The 24,873-nt window shown below is 44.0% G+C and overlaps 1 protein-coding gene across 4 annotated transcripts in view; it reads right to left on the bottom strand.

Annotated features, from left to right (window-relative positions):
• Positions 1-23,814, bottom strand: part of Tent4b (terminal nucleotidyltransferase 4B) — a 49,016-nt gene extending 25,202 nt beyond the window's left edge. Inside the window, exons 1-2 of one of the 4 annotated variants that reach the window (XM_075976817.1) lie at positions 23,674-23,814; positions 22,494-22,985 (exon numbers count right to left, since the gene is read on the bottom strand). In XM_075976817.1, the coding sequence (XP_075832932.1) occupies positions 22,494-22,891 (398 nt within the window). In that variant the 5' untranslated portion in view covers positions 22,892-22,985; positions 23,674-23,814. Of the gene's footprint in view, positions 1-22,493; positions 23,316-23,673 lie in introns of those variants that run through there. The other 3 variants (XM_075976816.1, XM_075976819.1, XM_075976818.1) reach the window with 3 other exon arrangements.
• Between the last annotated feature and the right edge of the window lie 1,059 nt (positions 23,815-24,873).

Genomic DNA, 24,873 nt, shown 5'->3' with positions numbered 1-24,873 from the left:
AGGGCTCAAATTATCCTTTAAAGTTCTTGAACAAATTGGGGCTTGGAGACTGGCTCAGTCACTAACAGTACTTGTTGCTCTTGTAGAGAACGAAGGTTCAATGCCAGTACCACATGGTAATTCCAGTTCCAGGAAATGAAACGTCTACCTTCTAAGCTCTATGGGCACCAAGCACTCAACATGGTACATATGTGCATGCAGGCAAACACTCATACACATAAAAGTAATTATATATACACTATTAGTCATCTATTGCAAAGGTATTTTAATTTTTATTACATTTACTTGGAGGAAGTTGTAGTAGCCAGTTCTTTTCTACCACGTGGTCTCAGGGACAAGACAGGACTCCAGAAGCAAGTTTCTTAACCTGCTGAGCCATCTCACCAGCCTTGTTGCGGACTTTCCTCACCTTTCCAACTTCACTGCTAATTACATGTGATGAGTGAACATGCAGAAAAGCTGTGAACTTTACACACGTCTTTTATAACGTCCAAAAGAAATTTCACAAATAAACTACAGTAACCTACTACATTAATATATCAAGTTTTTCTTTCATATTCTCAATCAGATAGCATCCTTTTTTTTAGTAAGTTTTTTGAGACAGGGTTTCTCTGTGTAGCCCTGGCTGTCCTATCACTCACTCTGTAGACTAGGCTACCGTCAAAACTACTACCGCTGCTTCTGGAGGCATGTACTGCCTCTGCCCAACTCAGACAGCATTAACACAAAAATGGCAAACAAAATAAAAACATCTGATACTTTAAATTTAACAACCAAATAACAGATGGATGACATTTTTTCTAAATATACACAATACTGTCTGCTGTGCCTATATTCCATATACACTATATGAAACGATACTTCTCAGCACCCTCACAAAAACAGCCAGAGTCATTCTAACCTGAAGTAGGTTTGGATCTTTAAGACCCATGGGCAAAGGAAAAGATTCATTTCCCTAGACAGCTGCTAGAGCTTGCTCATGTTTTAAATGCTTATAAGTAATGGCAATATTTGGAGTGGGCCTTCCTACTAGGGCAGGCTTTTGTAGGTCCTGGTCCCCACTCTGTCTCTGCTTCCTGACCCTCCGTAACATACAGAACCCCATCATGTACCCCACTGACAGAACTCTGCCATGCCTTCTCCTGTGGACTGTAAATCCAAACAAACTTTTCCTCTATAGTTATTTTCTGTTGGGTTCTGGGGTCACAACAATGAAAAAATAACAGTGTACTAACTGGGGGAGGGGAAGCTATATTTAATTTAATCTAGTTTCTATTTTTTAGAGATTGGTTTTATGTAGCCTAGTGTCTTACTCTTCTATTGCTGTGAAGAGACACCATGATCAAGGCAACATAACCGAAGAAAAAATTTATTAGGAGCTTGCTTACAGTTTCAGAGAGTGAAGCCATGTTCACCATGGAGGCAGGCAGGCAATGCAGGCAGACAGGCATGGCACTAGAGCAATAATTGAGAACTTTACATCTTATTGTCAAAGTGGAGGGAGAAACTTCAAAGCCCATGCCAGTGCCACACCTCCTAAAACATCCACCAACTGGGAACCAAACATTCAAACCTATGAGCCTCGAGGCTATTCTCATTCAAACTACCAAACCCAGCTTCCAAGTACTGGGAATACAAGCATGTGCCACCACACCTGGCTTTATTATAAAAATTCTGCAACACTAAAACTGAAGACAGGGCTGGAGAGATGGCTCAGAGGGTAAGAGCATTGCCTGCTCTTCCAAAGGTCCTGAGTTCAATTCCCAGCAACCACATGGTAGCTTACAACCATCTATAATGAGGTCTGGTGCCCTCTTCTAGACTGCAGGCATACACACAGACAGAATATTGTATACATAATTAATAAATAAATATTTAAAAAAAACTGAAGACATCCCATAATAACGGCCTTATTAAGTCTCATTAGTCGAAAAAAATATAAATATTGCAGACTGTTCTTTATATGCTAAAATTTTTACTAATGATCAAAATTATGCTAAATAGCTAGGTATGGATATACCCCCTACAATTCTATAAGGTGGGAATATCAGGAAGTCAAGATCACCCTCAGCTACATGGTGAGTTCAAGGTCAGCCTAACTATCCTATCATAAACAAAACCCTCTGTGACTATCCTAACTTAAAACCAACCACTATCATCCATAGTAGCTTAGGGATCTAAATTTGGGCTCTGTATTGGTCTATTTTTATTACATCATTCTGACTTCTCTCCATCCACCATTTGGCTTCTCTTCGACTTCAATACAGTCACTAAGAAACTCGAAGAATCAAACCCCCAATTCTCATGCTGGTTCTGAGAGTAACATGGGCTCTTATCTATTCTCTGGTTCATGTATCCATAATACTATTAATATTAGGAAGACTCTGCAAAGTCAATTTTTTCCCTTTTTATTAAGAACTTTTTAAATACAATCTTCTCATTTTACATAACTATCCCTGTTCCCACTCCCTCTGCTCCTCTCACCCCACCGTACCCCTTACCCTCATCCTTTCCTCAGAAAGGGTAAGGCTTCCCATGGGGAAATCAACAAACTGACATTTCACTTCCAGGCAAGACCAAGGGCCTGTCCCCTGTATCTAGTCTGATCTTTAGAGATTTCCTCATAGCAACACAACTATTAGGCTTCTCTGGGCACCTGAGCCTGCAAGGCCTTTGGTCTCAAACTGACAGCTACATCATTGATTCCCAAGGCTGAGACCTCTGGAAAAAGACTAAAGAGTGACAGATTATTGTCATCCCAGCACCCCCAGCTTCTAGGCAGCCTAATGCGGGGTTACTCAGCCTCCACAATCTTATAAGTTAAACTTTCTAATAAATGACTGGTCTGTCTGTCTGTATTCTATTGGTTCTGCCTCTGTGGAAATCCTACTACAGATCTGGTACTGAGAGTGGGTATTGCTGCTATAACTCTGCACAGGTGCTGAAACACTTCTGGAACTGGGTAATGGGGAAGGGCTGGCAGAGGCTGGAGACACTAGCTAGAAAATGCTTCAGCTGCTGTGAGCCAGCACTAAGAACAATTCTAGTGGGGGCTTAGAAAACAAGAGCACCAAGCAGCTCCATATCTGACACCAGTCCTTTGACTCTGGACTTCTCAGCTCCAGAGCTAAATGAAAGAAACATCTGTTCTTTAGAAATAACCCTGTTTCTAAGTGTTCTGTTACAGCATAAACAAGACACTACCTTCCTTCATTTTCAGTCCTACGCCTACTGCCTGTCACTCCATATACTTCCAAGTCCTGATGTGACTCCCAGACCTCAGCTCTCAAAGATCTTACCGGGCTCACTCAGGCACAGGGTAATGATAGTGTGTCTCAGTGACAGGTTCACCAAAACGGCAATCATTTAGCATGGTAGCCACCAACCATCCTCCATGTCCTTACAGACTGCCTTCCTCCTCCTCCTCCCTATCTATATCTCACAAGGCACTTAATGGCAGGCAATGTACTGAGCCCCGTGTCAGGTCTTGGCCCAATCACTTAAGCTTTTTTACATCACATCTAAAAGCCCAGGGTCTTCTACTCTGAACTTAGCACTTTATGCCATCAGCTTGACTACTTACGTACTGAGCCCTTTGCCTTAACCAGAAAACAAATTATTAAAAGTTTTAACAAACCACATCCCTTACCACTAATCCTTGTATAACAGAAATCATACAGTCCACAAGTTAAAAGTGCTTTTACATTTTTAAATGGTTGAAAAGAAGCCAGAATTACACTGGGGTGCATGAAACGTATATATAATTTGGCCTGGTTAGTCGGCTCAGTCGATAAGAACTGTTGCTGTTGAAAAGGACCCAGGTTCGATTCCTAGGCTCACATCCTCCTCCAGCACCAAGCATGAATGTGGTGCACAGACATATCTGCAGGCAAAACATTAATATACGTAATAGTAAAAATAAACTTTAGAAAAGATTTTTTTAAAGAAAAGTATATAATTCAGATTAAAGCATACATAATTTTCCCAGAAACAATATCCCCTGCTGGGGACTGCAGACCCTCAGACCCTGAATTTTCTGTGACCCCTTGCCTGTCAGAGTAAACAACTTGTGTTTGCAGCTGCTCTGAGCACAAGACCCTCATGAGTTCCTGATGGCAAGGGAGTGGTTTCTGTAGGGCTTGCAGCTGAAAAATCCCAAGAGCTAGGACACGGCCATTAGTCAAGGAGAGCCCTATATAAGCTGCCCTGGAACACAATAAAGGGGACATTCTTCTTTCAAGGATGACCTATGTCTGTCTGTCTGTCTGTCTGTCTGTCTGTCTCTCTCTCTCTCTGTGTGTGTGTGTGTGTGTGTGTGTGTGTGTTTCAATCTCCAGTCCCTTGCCCAACTCGTGAACCGTCCCATGGAAGATAGACAGAAAGGTACAATCCCCCACTCCTTTCCATTTTGTCTGCTTGTTCCCAGCACACCAGAGTGGAGCAGCTGACACAGAGCCCACAGACCCAATAAAGAGTAATTATGTCTCTACAGGGAGCATCTGCTGACCCCTGCCATCATAGGTCCTAGGATGTCTTCAGAAGTAATGTGGCAGACCAAGTTACACTGTGTTGCCTTCATATCTGGGAGTAAAGAAAGTTGAAGGAGATGGCAGGTGTCAGAGTGCTATAGTAACATCTGTCAACATCCTTTTCTCTCCCAGCTTTAGTGGTACTGTTATTCAGCTATGCACTAAGACTTAATCTGAATTTAAATTTTATTAGTAGCTGATTTGAGAGTGCCAAAAAGAATGTGACAAAACTGGAATCCTAGTGTCCTGCTACAGGGAATGTAAAATGGAATAGCAGCTTTAGAAAATCATGGCAATTTCTTGAAGAAAAACTGACAATACATAGGTACATATAGCCCCAGTGAACTGAAAATGGGGTATTTTTGTTCACAGCGGCACAGGCAGAACAACATCAAGTCAATCTCTGGATGAATGGCAGATGGATGAAAGATGAAATGAAACCTGTGGACACTGCTATGCAACGTGAAACGAGCAGGACGCAAAGGATAAATACTGTTTGATCCCATTTATAGGAGGTCCCTAGAGTAATCTCAGTAACAGAGATAATAGACAATTATGGCTACTGGGGCAAGAATGGAGGAGGGAGGGCTGGAGAGATGGCTTAGGGGTTAAGAGCACTGACTACTCTTCCAGAGGTCCTGAGTTCAATTCCCAGCAACCACATGGTGGCTTACAACCACCTGTAATGAGGTCTGGTGCCCTCTTCTGGCCTGCAGGCATACACAGACAGAATATTGTATACATAATAAATAAATAAATCTTTAAAAAAAAGAATGGAGGAAAGAATACAGCTGTGTTTAATTGATACAGAGCTTCAGTTGGGAAGATAATTATGGAGATGGACAATGGGATAACATAAACTGTACGCTTCAAATCGTTAGATTAATAAATTTTGTATAGAAAAGATGTGGTGGTTTGAATAAGAATAGCAACCAGACTCATATTTCAATTCTTTTTTTGATACAAATGATAAATTATATTTATACAGTAAATATGTATCAACAGTCAACACAAATCCAAAACCAAACCACCAGCCCCGGGTCTGATGAACAGCTGGATAACTTCCCTATGGTGTCCGTCAGGAAGGGCATGGTGGCACGTGTGCAACACACATGATCAGTGCAGTGGGTAACAGGGACAAGCGCTGGATATCCTATGGGAGGAGGGAACCCTGTGGCTATTGGGGTGGGGCCTCAGTCAGAAGGACTCTCATCTTCTGCAGCAGAATCACCGGCCTCATATTTCAATTCTTAATCTGGAATGGAACTACTTGACAGGGATTAGGAAGCATGGCCTTGTTGGAGTAGGTGTGGCCTTATTGGAGGAAGTGTGTCACTTGGGGTTTCAAATGCTCGAGCCAGGCTCAGTCTCTCTCTCCCCCTGATGCCTGGGATCCAGATGTAGAACTCAGCTCCTCTCTAGCACCATGTCTGCCTCTGTCCTACCATGCATCCCACCATGAAGATCACAAACTAAATCTCTGAAGCTGTAAACCAGCCACAATTAACTGCTTTCTTTTATAGGAGTTGCCATGGGTCATAGTGTCCCTTCATAGTAATGTTTTTAATGTAATTAACTACAAGATTTGTCATTAATAAAACGTGATATAACCATCTAATGGATATGAAAAAAGACATGCTACAATACAGATAAACATTGAACACACAAAAGCCCACACCTGGTATGATTCTATTACATGAAATGTGAAGACCAAGGAAATCCAGAGAGCAGATTCTTGGTTGCCAGGGGCTAGAAAAGGGCAGAATTTCACTTGGTGATAAAATATTCTGGAACTGAGGGTTGGAGAGATGGCTCAGCGGTTAAGAGCACTTACTGCTCTTCCAAAGGTCTTGAGTTCAATTCCCAGCAACCACATGGTGGCTCACAACCACCTGTAATGAGGTCTGGTGCCCTCTTCTGGCCTGCAGGCATACACACAGACAGAATATTGTATACATAATAAATAAATAGTTCAAAAAAATATTCTGGAACTGATAGTGGCAACTACCACACAACATTGTGATTGTACTTAATGCCTCCATGTACCCAAAGCTGAGGCTAGTCTGGACAAGAAAGACCCTATCTAAAATAAAAATATTAAAACTTAATTTGAGAACACAAAATTGCCATCTGACCCAACAGTTTTATTCCTAGATATAAACCCAAAGGAGCTGAAAGCAGAGTATCAAATATTTGTAAATCAATGTTTAGCATTATTCACAATAATCAACGAGTAGAAACAATCCAAATAGTGGGATGGATGTGGTGGCACCCACCTTTAATCGAGCAGAGGCAGGTAGATCTCTGAGTTAGAGGACAGCCTGGTCTACAAAGAGTTCCAGAACAGCCTGGGCTACACACAGAAACCCTGCCTCAAAAAAAAAAAAAAAAAAAGGAAAAAGAAACAACCCAAATATTTAAAAAGTAATGGATAATGGGGCTTTGGTAGGGTACTTGCCTCGTACATGCAAGGGTTCAATATACAGCACTTCAAAAAAAAAAATCAATGAAAAGAATTTTCAATGAAATAGTATACTCATAAAAAGATACAAAATTCCGATATATGCTATACGTGAGTAAGCCTTTAACGTCTCTATTTATGCTAAGTGGGAAAAGCCAAACACAAAAGGATAAACATTACTTGATCCCACTTACATGACAAAGAATAAGCAAATTTTAAACACTGAAAGCAGGAAAGGATTGGAGAGGAATATGGTTCATTCATTCTACGGTGTCTATTTGAGATGACAGAAAGTATTGTAGTTAGATAGTGGTGAAACTGAATAACAAGGGGGCTAGATATATGCTTTGCAGTTTAAGAGCACTGGCTACTCTTCCAGAGGACCCAGGTTTAATTCCCCATAGCCACATGACAGCTCACTACCATCTATAGCTGCAATCCTTCTGCAGGCACTGCACATACATGGTGAACAACATACACGCAGGGAGAACACCCATGCACATAAAATAAAAGTTAAGATAAAAGTGTATAGTGATGTAAATGTGCTGAATGCCACTGATGATTTATCTAACAAGTTAAAGATCAGGCTGCGAAGACAGCTCAATAGGTAAAGCACATGCCATGCATGCATGAGAACCAGAGTCACCCACATAATGATCACTTACAAATTCCTACTCCACCTTCCTGGAACAACCAAGACCACTGATTGCAGCCCCAGAATCACTGCAAAAGGAGCCTTGGCCTTAGATTCTGAACCTGCTTCTGACACACATCTGTACCAAAGGACCCCTCTATCTCCTTCAGCCTCCTTTTCTTCATCACATGGACATAACAACCTGCCTGCAATGGAGACATGTGGCTTGAAGACAAGCGGCAAACATTAGGATTCTGACCCTTGTAAGCACTTTGGGCTCCATGAATTCCACCAGGCCCTGGCAACACATGGATTTTAAACTTCTATTCTGTAGCTCTATTTCTCAAATTAAGTTATCATAAAACACCAAAATATCTAAGTGTTGGTTCACATAAACAAATTCCCTCGTGTCCTCAAAATCATGTATCTGTGGCACAGGTACAAGTGTGCATGCTCTCTCAAACAAAAAAGAGAGAGATAAACCACTAATGTAAAATCTGTAAGTACAGACATCAAGGCACATTGCTCATGCATGTAAGTACACATCATGATACATTACTATGGAAAGGACACCTGTCCTCCCTGGAGCAGCAATCACCTCCTAGAAAGCAAGAGTGTACCACATAGTGTATAAACAGATCTGAAAATCTGTAGTCTACAAGAGCTAGTTCCAGGACAGGCACCAAAAACTCCAGAGAAACCCTGTCTCTAGACACATAGGCAAAAATAAGTACAACTCCATTAATATGAAATATACAGAACAGTCAAATCCATAGAAACAACACTGACTGGTAGTTGGTTGCCATGAGCTGGTGATTTTGGTGAGAAATGGAGAAGAACTGGTTTTATAGCCGGGTGGTGGTAGTGCACACCTTTAATCCCAGGATGTGGGAGGCAGAGGTAGGCAGATCTCTGTGTTCGAGGCCAACCTGGTTTACATTAGCTAGTTCCAGGCCAGGCTCCAAAACTACAGAGAAACCCTGTCTTAAAAAAACCAAAACAAACAAACAATTTTAAAAGCAATGAAACTAAAAACAAATACAAATCATGGAAGAAGAAAACTTTGATGAAACTAAAGCTTATTTCTTTAAAAAAAAAAATCATAAATTAGGCCAAGAAGCTAGCTCAGTGGGGCTTGCTGTACAAGCTTGATGTCCTAAGTTCAAAGCCCAGATCCCATGGTTAAAGGAGAAAAATGAACTCCCACAAGTTGTCCTATGATCTTCAAATGCATGGTACGGCATACATGCATTCATGCACACACAAACAAATCATATAGACTATAATAATGGCTACTATTTAAAAAAAACTGATGGGCTGGAGAGATGGCTCAGAGGTTAAGAGCATTGCCTGCTCTTCCTAAAGGTCCTGAGTTCAATTCCCAGCAACCACATGGTGGCTCACAACCATCAGTAATGGGGTCTGGTGCCGTCTTCTGGCCTGCAGGCATACACACAGACAGAATATTGTATACATAATAAATAAATAAATATTAAAAAAAGCCCACAAAAGATAAAAATAAATATTTAAAAAAAAACCTGATAAATGTCTAGTTCACTAGGTTAGTGAAGAGAGGATATAAAAATTACTAGTACTAGGGGCTGGAGAAATGATCTGTGCTTAACAGCACTAGTTGCTTTTGCAGAGAACCCTAGTTCTTTCTATTCCCTGTTCCTGCATGGTTGCTTACCTGTAGCTCCAGTTCCAGGAGACCTAATGCCTTCTTCTGGCCTCAGGCACCCATCTAGTGCCAAACATGCTTGAAGGCAAAACATTCACACACATAAAAATAATAAACTACTACTATTAACAATGAAAGGAGGCTGGAGACAGCTCAGCAGTTAGTTAAGAGCACATGGTGCTTTCAGATCCCAGCACCAGGTGAAGTAAGTGGCTCACAACTGCCTTTAACTCCAGCTCCAGGGAACCAACAGCGTCTTCTAGACTCTGTGGATACAACACCCATATTCATAAAGCCATATATAAACACACTCATATACATACAATTTAAAAATAAAAAAGAAACAAAAGGCAAATAATCACCGCTGGTCCCACAGATTTGTCAGCCTAGATGAAACTTTCCAATGATAAGAAGACATAGCTACAAATGCTAGACATGGTGCTCACACCTGCAATATCTGCACTTAAGAGGCTAAGGCAAGACAATTTATAATAGACAGAACCTTACTCTAGATATGCAAGGCTAGTTCAAACTTCAAGAATAAAATCCATTACAGCAATTAAGAAAGAAAAATTCTATAATCGCATTGATATGCAAAAAGGGTTATAGTAACTAATAAACCTTCACACAAAAAAAACTTCAGTCAACTAGAAAAGGGAAGTTCAACTTGATTTTTTAAAAAAAACTCAAATTAACAAATTATAACAGTTAGAAATCAGATGTTTTCCCACCATTGAAGTTAAGAACAAGATGCTAAGCAGTGGTGGTACAGGCCTTTAATCCCAGCACTCGGGAGGCAGAGATACGCGGATCTCTGTGCGTTTAAGGCCAGCCTGGTCTATAGAGCAAGCTCCAGGACAGCAGAGCTGTAACACACAAAAAAAGCCTGTCTCAAAAGAAAAATAACTTAGGAACAAGGGTAAGATGTACATTTCTACTGTCTTATTCAATGTCATATACTAGATTATTCAATGTCATATACTAGAAGTCCAGCTAAGGCAGTAAGAAAAATAATGGGAAGGAAGAAATAAAACTGTTGACTTCATGTCAGAAATAAGTCCAGAATTTGAAGCTTATAGTATCATTTATAAAAGCACTCAGACAGAAAAATCTAATATGTAGAGGACCTGTATAAAACTCTATAAATCTTTGAAAGAAACAAGGATTTAGGGGCTAAAGAGATGGCTCAGTTAAGAGCACTGCACTGCACCGTGGTCACACTTGCAATACTAGCAGAGGATCCCAGCACCCACACTGCATGACTCACAACTGCCTGTAACTCTAGCTCTCTAGAAAACCCAGCACTCTCTTCCGGCCTACTAGGACACCTGCATACATGCACATCTCACAAAAATAAAGATGGTTTTCCTTTTAAAAAAGAAAAAGAAAGAAGGAAAACTCAATGTGGCCATTAAGTCATTTTTTCCAGCTTCATCTATAAAGTAAAAATAGAAAAGCTTGAATATCAAAAACTGATTCTAAAATTAATATAAAAAGACAAAGGACTCAGTCAGGTAGTGGTAGTACACACTTTTAAACCAGGCACTCAGGAGGCAGACACAAGCGAATCTCTGTGAATTCAAAGCCAGACTGCCTGGTATATACAGAGTGAGTGCCAGGACAGCCAAAGCTACAAAAAAAAGTCTTGGGGAGGGGGGAAAAAGACTCGAGGCTGGAGAAAAGGGCCAGCAGTTTAGAGCAATCTTAGGCCTGGATTCTATTCCCAGCACCCATACTGTGTGTGGCGACTCACAAACATCCACAACTCCAGTCCCAGCGGATATGCATCCTCTTCTCACCTCCTCAGTACCAGGTATGCATACATGCAGCAAAACACTCATACATAAAAAATTAAATAAGTAAGCCTAAACAAATTCTAAATTCAATTCTAAATGCAGATCTTATACCTATACCTAAACACAAAACCTTAAAAAGAACCATAGACCATGATGTAAAACAAAAAAATGATAAAATCCACTGGCACATACCAGTGGTCTTAACTGGAAGGCTAACTTAATGCAAAGACACCTCCTGCTAAGTGAAAGAAGCCAATCTGATACACTACATCGTGTATGAGTTTACTTATATGACATTCTGGAAAAGGCAAAACTGTGGGCAGTGTTGCTAGGGTTCAGGAAGAGAAGGAGAAGTTACTTGAGGATTCAGAGACTAGCCTGGACAATAAAGATACCACCAAAAAGCAATCCGTGCTGGATTTAATCCCAGCACTTGGGAGGTAGAGGCAGGCAGATTTCTGTGAGTTGAGGCCAGCCTGGTCTACAGAGTGAGTTCCTAGACAGCAAGAGCTGTTACACAGAAAAACCCTGTCTCGAAAAACCAAAAATAACCAGTGTCTCATACCTGTAATCTATCACTTGGGTTGAGGCAGCTTCAAGGCCAACCTAGCCTGGGCTAAATAGCACAACCTGTCTCTAAACAAACTAGTCAAGTCTCTAAACAAACTGTCAAGAACAAATCCTTAAATGATAAGAAAAAATCTAGGTGTTCTTGGTTTTGGAGATGACCTTCTGACATAATAGCAAAAGAACAAACCCTGACTACACTGACTTGGGGGAGGAGGTAATATAAACCACAGATGGCAAGAAAATATCTGCAAAACCATTATCTGATAAAAAGTTGATATCCAAAATATACAAAGTATTCTTAAAATTCAGTAAGAAAAAAAAACAAATTATGGGCAAAATACTAGAACAGATACTTTTAATAAATGTAAGTATGTGTGGCAGGGAGTGGAGGGGACAGAGGGTGGCATAAAAAATAAAATTATCTTAGTCTAAGATAACAGAAACACATAAGCAATAAAAATGTATTTGGCTCATAATTCTATGAGCTGGAAGGATAAAGGTTTAGTGTTAGCACATGCCTACAATCCCAGTGCTGAGGCAGAACTGAAGTGCGAAGCCCCTGGGCTATACAGTAAAAAAACGAACTCCTCTGCCTCATCTGGTGAGTCCTCTGCTCCCCTGACTGAGCCCCCCCACCCTATGGTTATAACAGCCTATGAGAGGAAGAAAGTCCAACAGATCCACTCTCAAGGCAGCAATGTGAGAAAGCTAAAGAGGATAGCTCAGTGGGTAAGAGCTTGCCCTGCGAATGTGAAGACCAGAGTTCAGAGCCTCAGAAGCCATGAAACTGCCACACAGGCATGGAAGCCTGCCTATAAATACAGCCTCAGGAGCCAGAGGCCAGGGAGTCCCAGAGCCCGCCTGCTAGTGAGACCAGCCCCATCAGTACGCTAAGGTTCGATGGAGAGACCCTGCAGTAATAATGTGGAAGAGTAACTGATTCTCAGAATTAACCTCAGGCCTCCACATACATGTATACACACATACATGCATACTATACACTCATGAAAATGGAGAAAGGGAAAAAAGAGATCAGTAACATCAATCTAGAGGGCAAGACTCTCGTAACAACATTTATTATTAATTTGCTTCATCTTAAGACAGAGCCTTGGACTGAGATGTATGTCAGTGACAGAGTGCTTGCCTAGCATGCAAGAGGCACTAAAGTTCAAAAGGCAGAGTCTTGCTATGAAGCCCAGACTGGTTTTTGGGTGTTTTGTTTTGTTTTGTTTTTTTTTCAAGACAGGGTTTCTCTGTGGCTTTGGAGCCTGTCCTGGAACTAGCTCTTGTAGACCAGGCTGGCCTCGAACTCACAATGATCTGCTTGCCTCTGCCTCCCCAGTGCTGAGATTAAAGGCGTGCGCCACCACTGCCGAGCCCCAGACTGGTCTTGAACTCAACACTTTCCTGTCTCAGCCTCCCCAAATCTGGCTGTCTAATCTTTTACAGAACCCTACCTCTCAACATTGATGCGTTCTGATTGTGCTTCAGGCACATGAACTTGTTAAGGAAATCAGAGAACCATAAATTAAATTGTGATCGCTACTCACTTACTAGAATAGCAGAAAGCCAAAATAATAACCTGGAGCAAGACATGAAATAATAAGAAACCCCATTTTCTGCTTTATGAATGAAAAATGATACAGCCACTTTGGAAGACCCCTCAGCAGTATTTTTACAAAAAAAATATTCTTACCATATAATGTAGCAATCATGTTCCCTGGTATTTACTCAAAGATACTAAAAGTGTGGCCATATAAAAACTTGCTCATGAAGTTTACAGCAGCTTAATGCACAAATGCCAAACTTGGAACTAACAAGACGAATGGGTAAACAGATGATATATCCATCGTGTTATTCAACATTACAGAGAAATCAGCTTCACCAAGCCAGGAAAAACATGAAGGGCTCTCAAAAGCAGGCTGCCAGTGAAAGGTAACATGAAGGACTTAGTGACAACAACTTAGAATACAGCCTGGGGTGGGGCAAACTCTAGAGACAAAGAAAGAACTAGTGTTTGCCAGGTGTTTTGGAAAAAAGGGAATGAATAGGTAGAGAAACGAGAATTAAAGAATGGGCACTAGAACCATTTTGGCACACATTTGGTCTGTAACACCAAGAGTGAATCCCATTGCCAAACAACTGTACTTGGCAACTGGTTCATCAAGTTCACTCCACTCAAGACATTAGTAATGGGGAAACCAGGAGCAGGGGGCACATGGAAACTGAACTTTCTACTCACTTTTTCCATAAACCTAAAACTGCTTTCCAAAATCTACTGAGCTACACATGCCTTGGGAAGGAGACAAAAAGGAAGATATCTTCAGACTGTAAGAGTGTGTGTGACTGCCATCTTGCCCATGATTGCTGCCTCCCCAAAGGAACTCCTGCAGGCTCCTGAGGATACCAAAGCTAACTTAGGACTGGGGACCTAGAGGCTGGGGTCCAGAGTTTCCTCAGAATCTTGCTCCCCAAAGACCACCCTGCTGCCACAGACCTTGCTCTATTGGTGTAAGTGGTGGCCTTTAAAGTGTCTGAGGGGAAGGGGACTCCTAACAACTTTACTTCCTATAGGCATTCTTTCTAGGCTGCCCATGGGTTCTATCACCCTGAAATAAAGAATGACTTGTTACAAGGTTAAAAACAGCACAGACAAGGAAATATAATCTAAGGCTAATTTAAAGGAAAACAAAACAAGCACTGTTCCTGAATGCTGTGTGAAAGCTGTGTGAACTTTGTCTCCTGGGCACAGGCTCACAGGCAATAGAACTCATAAGGCTTCCCTTGGCTGCCACAGATCAAAAGCCAAGGCAAGGTGGCAATGGGCAAAGGGCTTTCATGACATTTCCAACCACAGACCAAAAGCCTACAGTTCACCATGGGGAGAACTTCCTTCTCGTTTCGGACAGATGGACAGACTGAGGAAAGGACAGACAGATACACACAAACACGCACACAACTGAAGTTGAAAGTTCTCCCACCTCCATCCTCACTCACGCTGTACTCCAACAGAGAACTGTGCCCTCACGATGACCAAGTCAGCCAGGGAAGGAGATCTTAGGAGTACCAGCTAACAAGAGAAAGAGCTCTAAGTAGAATATGAGCTTACAATCCTACTGCATTAATACCACCAGCCAACCACCATAAATGGCCACTAACATCACAAAAGAAAGTTATTCTTTTTTGCTGTTGTCGTTGGTTATTGTCTCTCAACTTAGCCCTGGCTGTCCAGAAACCAGAACATGTATGGGCCACACTGGCCTTGCATTCAAAGAGATCCACCTGCTTCTACCTCCCCAGTGCTGGGATTAAAGGCACATACTACCGAACTCAGCTGGTGTTAGATCACCCACTGGGATTCCAATTACTGTTAGTTGTGAGCCGCCATGTGGGTGCTGGGAATTGAACCTGGGTTTTCTAAAAGAGTAACCAATGCTCTTAACCACTGAGTCATTTCTCCAGCTCCCATCTGCCTTTTAAAAACATGTATCATTCACCTATAAAGCATTCATGAAAAAAGATCAAATTATGAATAATGAAATTATCAAATTATGAAAAAAGTTACAATTATGGATTTAAAGAAACTGTAAGACCAAACAAACAAACAAACACTAAAGTGACCTAACAGAAATGCAATCAGAAAAAGCCAGACATCAGGGAAGTTTACAGAAAACACCTAGAGCTGAGGAGGTGGCTTAGTAAGAGAGCTTACTGCCTAAGCATGAGATTCCGAGTTCAGACCACTAGCACCCCTGTGAAAGTCACACGTGACCCAGCATGCATGCCTGTAACCCCAGGACTGACAGAGTTAGGTGGCCACCCAGCCTAACCAAACAGTGAAAAACCCTAACTCAAAGGAATAAAGTGGAAAACAATGGAGCAGGGCACCACAATACGTCCTCTCTGGCTTCCTCCCCACTTGCACACACAGGCACACAAGTCCAAATACATAACACACACACGATGCATCCAAAAATCTCATATAAAGGAAAAAAAATAACTTAATTTCTTCAACAAATTTAATAGAGAGGAAAACAGATGGCAGAGAAACCCATAGATTAAAAGATTTAAATAGCAGGGAAAGAACCATATTTGGATCCGGCTTTGAACAAGCTGTTTTTAAGAGGTTATTAAAGGGCAATTGGGAAGACAAACTGGATATTTCATTCCACTCAATGGCTATAGGTAAGCACAGTGGCCAACACTGGCAATACCAACATTCAGGATGCTGAGGCAGAATTGCCAGGTATTCAAGGTCATAGTAAGACCCTTGTTCTGATGTGGGAGTGTCATATCAATCTGTTGATTTCATTGGTTATGCAATAAAGAAACTGCTTGGCCCTCATAGGTTAAAACATAGGTGGGAGGAGTAAACAGAACAGAATGCTGGGAGGAAGAGGAAGTGAGCTCAGACTCAACAGCTCTGCTCTCTGGAGCAGAGACACCATGCTCCCCTCTCCTGGGAGGACGCGGGGATAGCTCTGCTCTCTGAGGCACACGCGATGAAGCTCCGACCCAGGATGGACGTAGGCTAGAATCTCCCTGGTAAGCCACCTCATGGGCTACACAGATAATTAGAAGTGGGCTAGTCCAGGTGTGAGAATTAGCCTAGAAGAGGCTAGATAAAAATGGGGCAAGCAGTGCTTAATGAATAGTGTCCGTGTAATTATTTCGGGGTATAAGCAAGCCAGGCGGCCGGGGTGCTGGGAATGCAGCCCCGCCACTCATATTACAACATTGTTCTCTCTGTCTCTCTAGCTCTCTATTAATTCATTACAAAAACAAAACCAACCACTAAGGGTAGTGTTGTGGCATAAACTGACATAGTAAGACCCCATTGAGGAATATTTGAATGACATACACCCCCACAAAATAAAAAACTTTGAATAATAAATACAACTAAGAGTAAATCTAAGGAAATCATGGGAATTGAGACTTTCTCAATGCCAGGATGGAACATAGGACTTTGTTCATATAAGTAAGGCAAAGGGTCTTCTACCACCAAGCTGCAGATGGAAGATGGGGAAACAGTTATTCCTCCAAGTCTAGTAGGATCACAGCACAACGAGTTAGCTGTCTGGTATCATCTATTAGAAGAGCTGTACTACAGTGCTCACAGCAAACGCTGGAGAGATGCATGGAATCCGGACCCCTCATACAGGAACTTGGCATGATGCAGTCACTCTAAACCTCTTGACTGCAATCAAATGAAGAACGTAGAGGTGATCTAGGGAGACAGCTTAGTGGGTAAAGTGACTGCTATGCAAGTGTGAGGGCCTGAGTTTAGATAACAAAACAGTGGAAGACAGGGCCTGCCTGTAACCCCAATGCCAGCAGCACAGATGCTGACAGGTGGATCCTGGGGGCCAACTTGAAAACAAGGTGGAGAACGGTGTTGACCTATGACCTCCAAATGCACATGTATGCACCACATGTACACACACAAAAGAAGTATAAAAATGGGTAGGAGGTCCTTTAAACTAAACATGTACTTACCATATGGCACTTTGGGCATTTATTCCACCAAAATGAAGCCTTATGTTCACATAAAAATATGCACATAAATGTTTATAGCTGCTTTATTTTAACAGTCAACAACTGGAAACTACTTTTCTGGACTATCCTTCAACTGGAGCATCCATACAATGGAACACTACCAGTGACAGAGGAACTATTGGCACATAAGGCAAGCTGAATGACGCGCAAAGAAATTTCAGTCTGAAGAAAAAGCCTAAGTTACAGATGCTAGGATTCCATTTACATCACATTCTCAAAAGGGCAAATTTGCAGAGATGGAGAACAGACTAGTGCTTGTTAAGAGTTAGGGACAAAAAGGATGTGTGTGACTATGGAGATCAGAGAAATCTGAGTTGAGAGAATAGTTGTATCTTTTTGTTGTTGTTCCTCATAAACCTAACCTAGTTCTGTATCTTGATTGTAGTGGTAGTTGTTAAGAATCTACAAATGTGGTAAAGCTCTACATACATATGCATGCGAAAAAGACAAAATATGAAACATTACAATTATAAAAATATTTAGTTCCCTGCTTCTGAATTATTTTTTTTATTTTATTTTTTATTTATTTATTTATTTTTTGGTTTTTCGAGACAGGGTTTCTCTGCCTCCCGACCTGCTTCTGAATTAAACTAGTAATTGAGATGTTACTACAATGAAACTGAGCAAATGACAATCACTCTACTAATTCCTATAACTTCTTACTAACCTATCAATTATCTCAAAAGAAAAAAATTAATGCAACTGTGTATATAGATACATAGTTTTTTCATGTATATATATATATATATATGAAGAGGTTAATTATAGTAACAAGTAGAAAAGTTTTGTTAAAGTTTCTAAAACGTGGTAATAATGGTTTCTATTTTCTTGAGCACGTCTACAAATAGGAAGCCGGGTGGTGGTGGCACACACCTTTAGTCCCAGCACTTGGGAGGCAGAGGCAGGCGGATCTCTGTGAGTTCGAGGCCAGCCTGGTCTACAAGAGCTGATTCCAGGACAGGTTCCAAAGCAACAAAGAAACCCTATCTCGAAGAAAGAAAAAAAAACCCAAAACAAAAACAAACAAACAAACAACTAAATAGGAAAGCAAACATTTCTGCACTAATTACAAACCACTATTTTAGGAGGGACTTGAACTAGAATTCTTATGTTTTGTTATTAAATACTAATGTAATCTCCAGGCAGCAAACACTAAGTGGCTCCAGGTTCAACTTTTCCCTAAAATCGTTAACTCAAATTCCTATGTGGCCCAGAGTTCTATATCTATACAATTTATCAGAATTTAAAGGTGATTGCAAATTGATGAAAAGCCTAGCTCAAAGCCATCTTCAATACATAATTACTTATATGACGACCATCACGTGTAATCTTTTACTTACATTTACTTATTTATTTGTTTTTGGTTTTTCGAGACAGGGCTTCTCTGTATAACTTTGGAGTCAGCCCTGGAACTCACTCTGTAGACTAGGCTGGCTTTGAACTCACATAGCTCCACCTGCCTCTGCCTCCCGAGTGCTGCGATTAAAGGCGTGAGCCACCACTGCCTGGCTGGGTCTGGATCCTACATGTGCAACTGACAGGTCTCAGTTACCTACATGAAATAGCTACTTGTAGTATTAGGAGCTCAGAAGGAAGCAATGTTATAGCTTCCCTTAGTGGCACGGGACTGGGCAAGTGGCTGTCTTCCTTGTCTTTCTCAGACAACCTGAGAATTGTAAAAATGCAACAGACAGGAGGGCAGTGAACAGGTAGGTATTCTTATACCTGCCGAAGCTAAGAAAAATCCTGGGTACTTCCTCTGTGGAAACTAGAAAAGCTGTTGTATGATTTCACACAGCTTTCTCTGCTCTCTCGACTGGTGGAGTAGCATGTAGAGGTGGAAACTATTTGAGGATCACACCTACAACACTACAGGCCACTAATCACACACACACAAAGGTGTGGTGTGTTCTTGATGGGGTGATGGGCCATGGAAGACACTGTTTTTGAAGACTGGTGGGTCCACTTACTAGCAGCTGGTTATGTTCTTTTTTCTACTGAGCTGACTGAACAGCTCAGAGCCTCCTGAGAAATTGAGAGAACAAGTGTTCTACCACTGTACGTAGTATGTATCACTGGGCTACACCTCAGCCCTCACATAGTACTCTATATGAAGAGTTGTTTCTATCCAGTGAGTAGAAGGGAATTCATTCATAAAAAAGGGGTTAAACGTAAGCTTGCCTTGCAAGAACATGAAGCATGTTAAGAACCAAGACTCAAGGACTTCAGCAATTTGAGAAGTCGGGGTTCAAACTCAAAGTCTTAGAGGCACTCAGGGAGTTTAGTCAACCACTGGCACAGGAGATAGAGGACATAAAGAATAGCAGAGGACAGACAGTCTGAGTTCTAATGCCCTGTCCACAAGCTGTGTGTCCCAGGTCCCTATCTGGAGAGTTAATTCAGAGTCAAGGAACCATAATTTGCTCAACCAGCACACTACCATTTAGCTAAATCCCAAGAACAGAAAAGAATGGTAAGAGTCACACTAAATGTAATGTCAGAAGTGTTATGTTAAAATTTTCACTGTGATTGAAAAATTCCATCCTATAGGGAATCTCCTTAAACAAGAACATAAATCACTCAAAACAGCTTCAGGAAGTCCCTGAAACTGACCAGATTCACTAGGCCCCTCCCTTTCAGAGCAAACAATAAAACCTAAGAGTCCCTCTTAGAAGCAGAGCCCAGCTGCAAAGATGACTTTGAGACCTGACCAGCTTCCCGGAGACAAACTGAGGCATCTGGGAAAGACACTATCCAACCTGTCAGCTGCCTGCAGGCCATGCAGTGTGCTCCAGGTTCCCAGGCTTTTGAGCTGTCACCCATGCTGGGGGGAGCTTTGGTGATACAGCTGTCTTTGAGTCATTTCTACTTTTATAAGTGTAAGTAACCTTTCACTCACATTCCTTTGAGTAACCACAATAAAACTTACAGTTCACCAAGTTGGACCTTGGCAGTATCCATCCTTTGATCTGTGAGTATCTGGGATGAGTAGACTATGCTTTGCCTCCCCAGGGAAAGCTGTTACATAATGAAGAGCGCAATACTGAAAAGTACACTCAGAAATCCAACTGTTTAAATACATGCACTTAAAAGCAAAACTAGGTTGGCAAGATGGTTCAGGAGGTAAAGTAGCTTGCCATCATCAGCCATGATGGACTGAGTTTGATACCCAAGACCCAAAACACCAACTCCCAATGTGTAGTCCTATGACTTCCACTCCCTTACCTTGGCATGTGTGTGCCCACATGCACGTGCACACATGCAGGCACACACACACAAAATAAGTAAATGTAACTTTTCAAGTAATAAAAAATAGTAAAATTCCCTTAAAGGCTAAGAAATAAGGCTGCATAAATAAAACAAAAATCATTCAGAACCAGTCTCTTAGCAAGCTTTCTTAGAAGTGTCTGATGTACCTCTCAACACTAAGAAGTCTCAGATTGAAAAATGAACTCCTAACTGCTGGTGTCTTCTTCTGGGAGTGGGAAAGAATAGAAGTCTGATGGTGTGATAAGCCGCTTAACAAGTTTACAGTCAGTTTTTAACAGTAATCCCTCAGGGAAATGAACAGTCCTCCCTGATCCTTCTGAGGGCAATACAGTATCCAAAGCTTCTGTGTGAACTTTTTCAGGATTTATGTTAAACATTAAGGAGAAAAGAGAACAACTTCTGATCAGAGGCAGCCAGATTTATAATGTATCTTTCCTAGAAACAGGCAAGAGGCTTCAGTAAAATGCAGTTAGGAGGGGCCATCCAGATACTAGTTGACACTGATTCCCTAAGCAGAGCCCCTTCCTAGCAGAGTTCTCAGCGTCAATTTGTTGGCTAAACCACCAGTATATGCTTCACCTTGGAAAGGCTAACAGGATGCAACCACAAGTCTTTAATAAAAGGTGATGACCATGGAGAGCGCCCTTGAAGCTGGGCAAAAAATGACTGAGCCCTGAAGGATCTCCTCTGGAAAATGAGGGCAGCTACGAGGCGTTCCCCAGCACCAGTCCTGACCATGTGACTGCATTTTTCCATAAAAGGTGGGAGTTGTAATAGTAGTGTACAGAGCAGACACCAGCCCACATGGAACCCACCAACTCATTTTACAGACCTTCATTCAAGAGGTGCATATGACTCTCTCCTTGCCAATTGGGGCAGACCGGAATGGGCGAAGCTAAGAAAGGTTTACACAGGATTACTAATTGATTTCCTGAGGCCTCACTACAGATCAGTACCTGGAAATGAGAAGCAATTTCCAAGCTGATTTTCCATACTGGAGCTATGCAAACCACATCACAGTCCAAAAGCTTCATTTTATCAAAAATGAAAAGAAAAAAGAAGAAATTCAGTAACCTAATCCAGCCAGCACAGGGGCTCTTCCCAAAGGGAAACCAGGCTGGAAACATTCCCATCTTATGTACATAATTCACTAGGGCTCAGGTAAGATTCCATTTTGTAAGAGCTGGACAAAGTCACTAGTGGAGCAACATTCACACACAGCACCACGGTCATCCCTAAATGAGAACCACTGCTGCCTCTGCCACAGGGACAACTTACTTCACAGTGAGAGGCTGCCAACCATGAACTCCTGGAAAGTTCTATCAGGGCTCAGAAGAGCTCACCATCTCTGCCAACCTAAACGAAGCTGTCACGCAGTGCTTGCGTTCACTCTATAGTCCAAGCATCGCAAACTCAAGATTTTTAAATAAACAAACACGGACCAAAGGGTCAAGAACAGGCAGTGTCTTTCAAGGCTGACAAGATTCTTGTAGGGTATTGGGGGAGGGGAAAGAGCATTCTGGATGTTTCTATTCTTGGCAAGAAGAGGACCTCCTGGTCCTAACCATCTAAAGACGCTAAAGCAAGAACGTTCTCAGGAAGTTAGTACTGGCCCAGGGCTAAGGGGCTTCATCTTAAGGAAGTGGTGATGGGGACCAAGGTGTGAGGGACAGGAAGGGATCAGCGGGCAGGCTGAACTCTAGGGCATGGGAGGAGACGGTAGAAGGGCAGTGAGAAAGCATCAGGAAGGTATGGACAGTTAGGAGAGAAGGAAGGTGGGGATGACTACGGAAGGGAAGTGGATAGCTGAAGGGAATCCCCAAGAAAGCTCGGCCTAGGCCGGCCAAGCGATGAAGGAAGGAATAGCCACTGATGCTCTGGAGGAGGCCCTGCCGGGGTTCCACCCCACCCCACCCCACCCCCAGGTCCCTGTGGGCGTGTGCCCCTCTGCGCGTGTGTGCAGACCCTTGGCGCAGGCCGCAGCACCAGCACTTACCCCACGACTCCCTGGTTGTAGTTCCTCCGCTTCCACGGGGTCCCGCTGTACACGCCCCCGCTACCGTCCGCCCGTCCGCCCCCGGCCGCGCGCCCTCCGCTGGGCTGCAGCAGGCTGTAGTTGAGTCCGTACGTGCTGGCCTTGTTGTCGCGCTTCCTCTTGTTGCTGCTGCCCGAGGCCGGATCGGCGGGCTCGGAGCTGGGGAGCGCAGCCGTGGGACGCGGGGACGAGGGTGCCGACGGGACCGGCGACGCCGAGGGGCCTGCCGCTGTCCGCCGTGCCCAGGCCGCCGGCTGGTGGTGGTTGTTGTTGTTGTTGGTCGTCTCCAGGGGCAGGAAGTCCCGCTGCTCCGCGGGCACGGCGAGGCCGCCCAGCGGGCGCTCACCCGAGCGGAACATGCCGGCCGGAGCCGGGGCCGTGCCGCCGGGGCTGCTGGGGCCGCTGCCGCTCCCGCCGCTGGCCGTGCCGCCGCTCGTGCTGCTCGTGCCGCTGCTGTGACAGTGGTGGTTGAAATAGAGGTTCCTCAGCCCTTGGGTCGTCTCCCAGATCTGCATCCACAGACTGTTGGACGGTCCGAGCTGCTCTGGCTGGAACCAGGCGATCCTCGGATCCATCAAACGGCGGCGGCAGCTGCCCCCGCCCCTCCCGGCCGCCCGCAGGGCCGCCGCCGCCGCCGCCTCAGGCGCACGCCCGGCCTCGGCCGCCGCCGCCGCCGCCACCCGGGTTCCGCCGCGGGCGGCGCGGTCGCGCAGGGAGCCTGGCCGGCGCCGGCGGCGTCGCTCCCGCCTTCGGGGCTCGCAGGCCCTCCCCCCTCCCTCCGCCCCTCCGCCGAGCCCCTGTCACAGGGGTTCCCGTGCAAATGGCGTCGGCGGCGGCGGCGGCTCCCGAGAAGGGCGAGCGGCGGCGGCAGCGGCGGCGGCAGCGGCGGCGGCAGCGGCGGCGGCGGGGGGACGCGCCTGCTCCGTAGCGTCCGCGCTGCTCGGCCCCGGGGCGGGGCCTCCGCCGGCTCCGCCCCTCGCTCCGCCCCGCCCCGCCGCCGCGGTCGCCCCGCCCCGTCCCTCAGCCCGCCGTCTGCGGGCGTCCCGAGGCCGCACAGCGCGTCACAGAGGCCGCGGCAGGCTGCGGGGCCGCAACCGCCCGGTCAAACGTCCCGCGCTAGCCTAGTCAGGGTCGTACGTACCTGGGTCTTCGGGCAGATCGGAGGCGCGCGCCGCCGCCCGGCCCCGGTCTCCCTGCGACAAACCCGAGGCGCACGAGGCAGCTGCCGAGTCCGCGGAAAGTGGCTGGTTTGCTCCGCCCCACCTCGCTCCGGACGGCCCACTCCGCCCCTTGGTCCGGGCGCGGCCCCGGGACTCCTGACGGCGCGCCGCGCGGGCACTGGATGGGCGGGCTTCCGCTCAGGGGCCAGGCAAGCACGCGGCCGCACACGCATCTCCGTTCCGGAGCGGTCTTAGAGGCACGCGGTGTCACGCGTCCTCGCATCACTGCCCGGCTCGAGGGTTACGCAGCACGGTTGCTCCAAGATGCACTTACAGGCTCAGGGCCCCTTAACTTTCCTAACTAAGAAAACTCGAAGCCTTTTAAACCTCAAATAACTCTACCGTTGCCGTTAGTGGATGTTTTCCATTGAGTGATCAACTGTGTCGCTTTCTTGGGCCCGAAGAATACCCCACAAAAGGGGAATTTCCAGTACTTTAAATCATCAATAGTGGAACACTTGCTGCAAATTCCAGAACAAGCCCCTGCCACGGGCTTTGGCTCTGTGCCCAGCTCAAGATCCTGGAAAGTTTAGGATTGTTGATGTTATTCACTTACTTTGCAAAGGATAAAAACTTGTTTGCTACAGAATGAAGTATTGGTCTATATTTTTTTTCTTGCTAAAAAAGAACACAATGTCCCCTGGCTGGGCTAATTGTAACGCCTATGGTAGAGTGCTTTCCTAGAGCAAAAGAAGCCCTGCTGTTGATTCCAGATCCCCAGCGCCATAAAGACCAAGCAGGAGAATCAGAAGTTCATGGTCATCCCCAGCTATGTAGCAACTTGGAATACGTTAAGACCCTAGCCACAAAAAACCTACTATGAATATCCACTGCTGACAACATTGTTGAACGTTCCTCCATTCGTCCCCAACTCTCTGTACAATACGTGTCAAAATACAAATAGATACTCCGTAATTCAGCACTTGCCCAAATGTCTGCTAACACATTAATTAAATACTACCACCACTGGTATCTTAAATTTTTGTGTATTTTCATTTTTTTCAGTTCCAATAGCACCTACCAAAAGTTACTATTTGTGTTTCAGCGATTTCTTCTTTCAGAAAACATTAAGGACATACTACAGTGTTACTAAAATGACCAAATGAGATAATATATAAAAG

The sequence above is a fragment of the Microtus pennsylvanicus genome, chromosome 6 (genome assembly GCF_037038515.1).
Source record: "Microtus pennsylvanicus isolate mMicPen1 chromosome 6, mMicPen1.hap1, whole genome shotgun sequence".
Taxonomy (NCBI): Eukaryota; Metazoa; Chordata; class Mammalia; order Rodentia; family Cricetidae; genus Microtus; species Microtus pennsylvanicus.
Note: the sequence above shows the minus strand (reverse complement) of the source record. Positions and strands in the feature narration are given on the sequence as shown.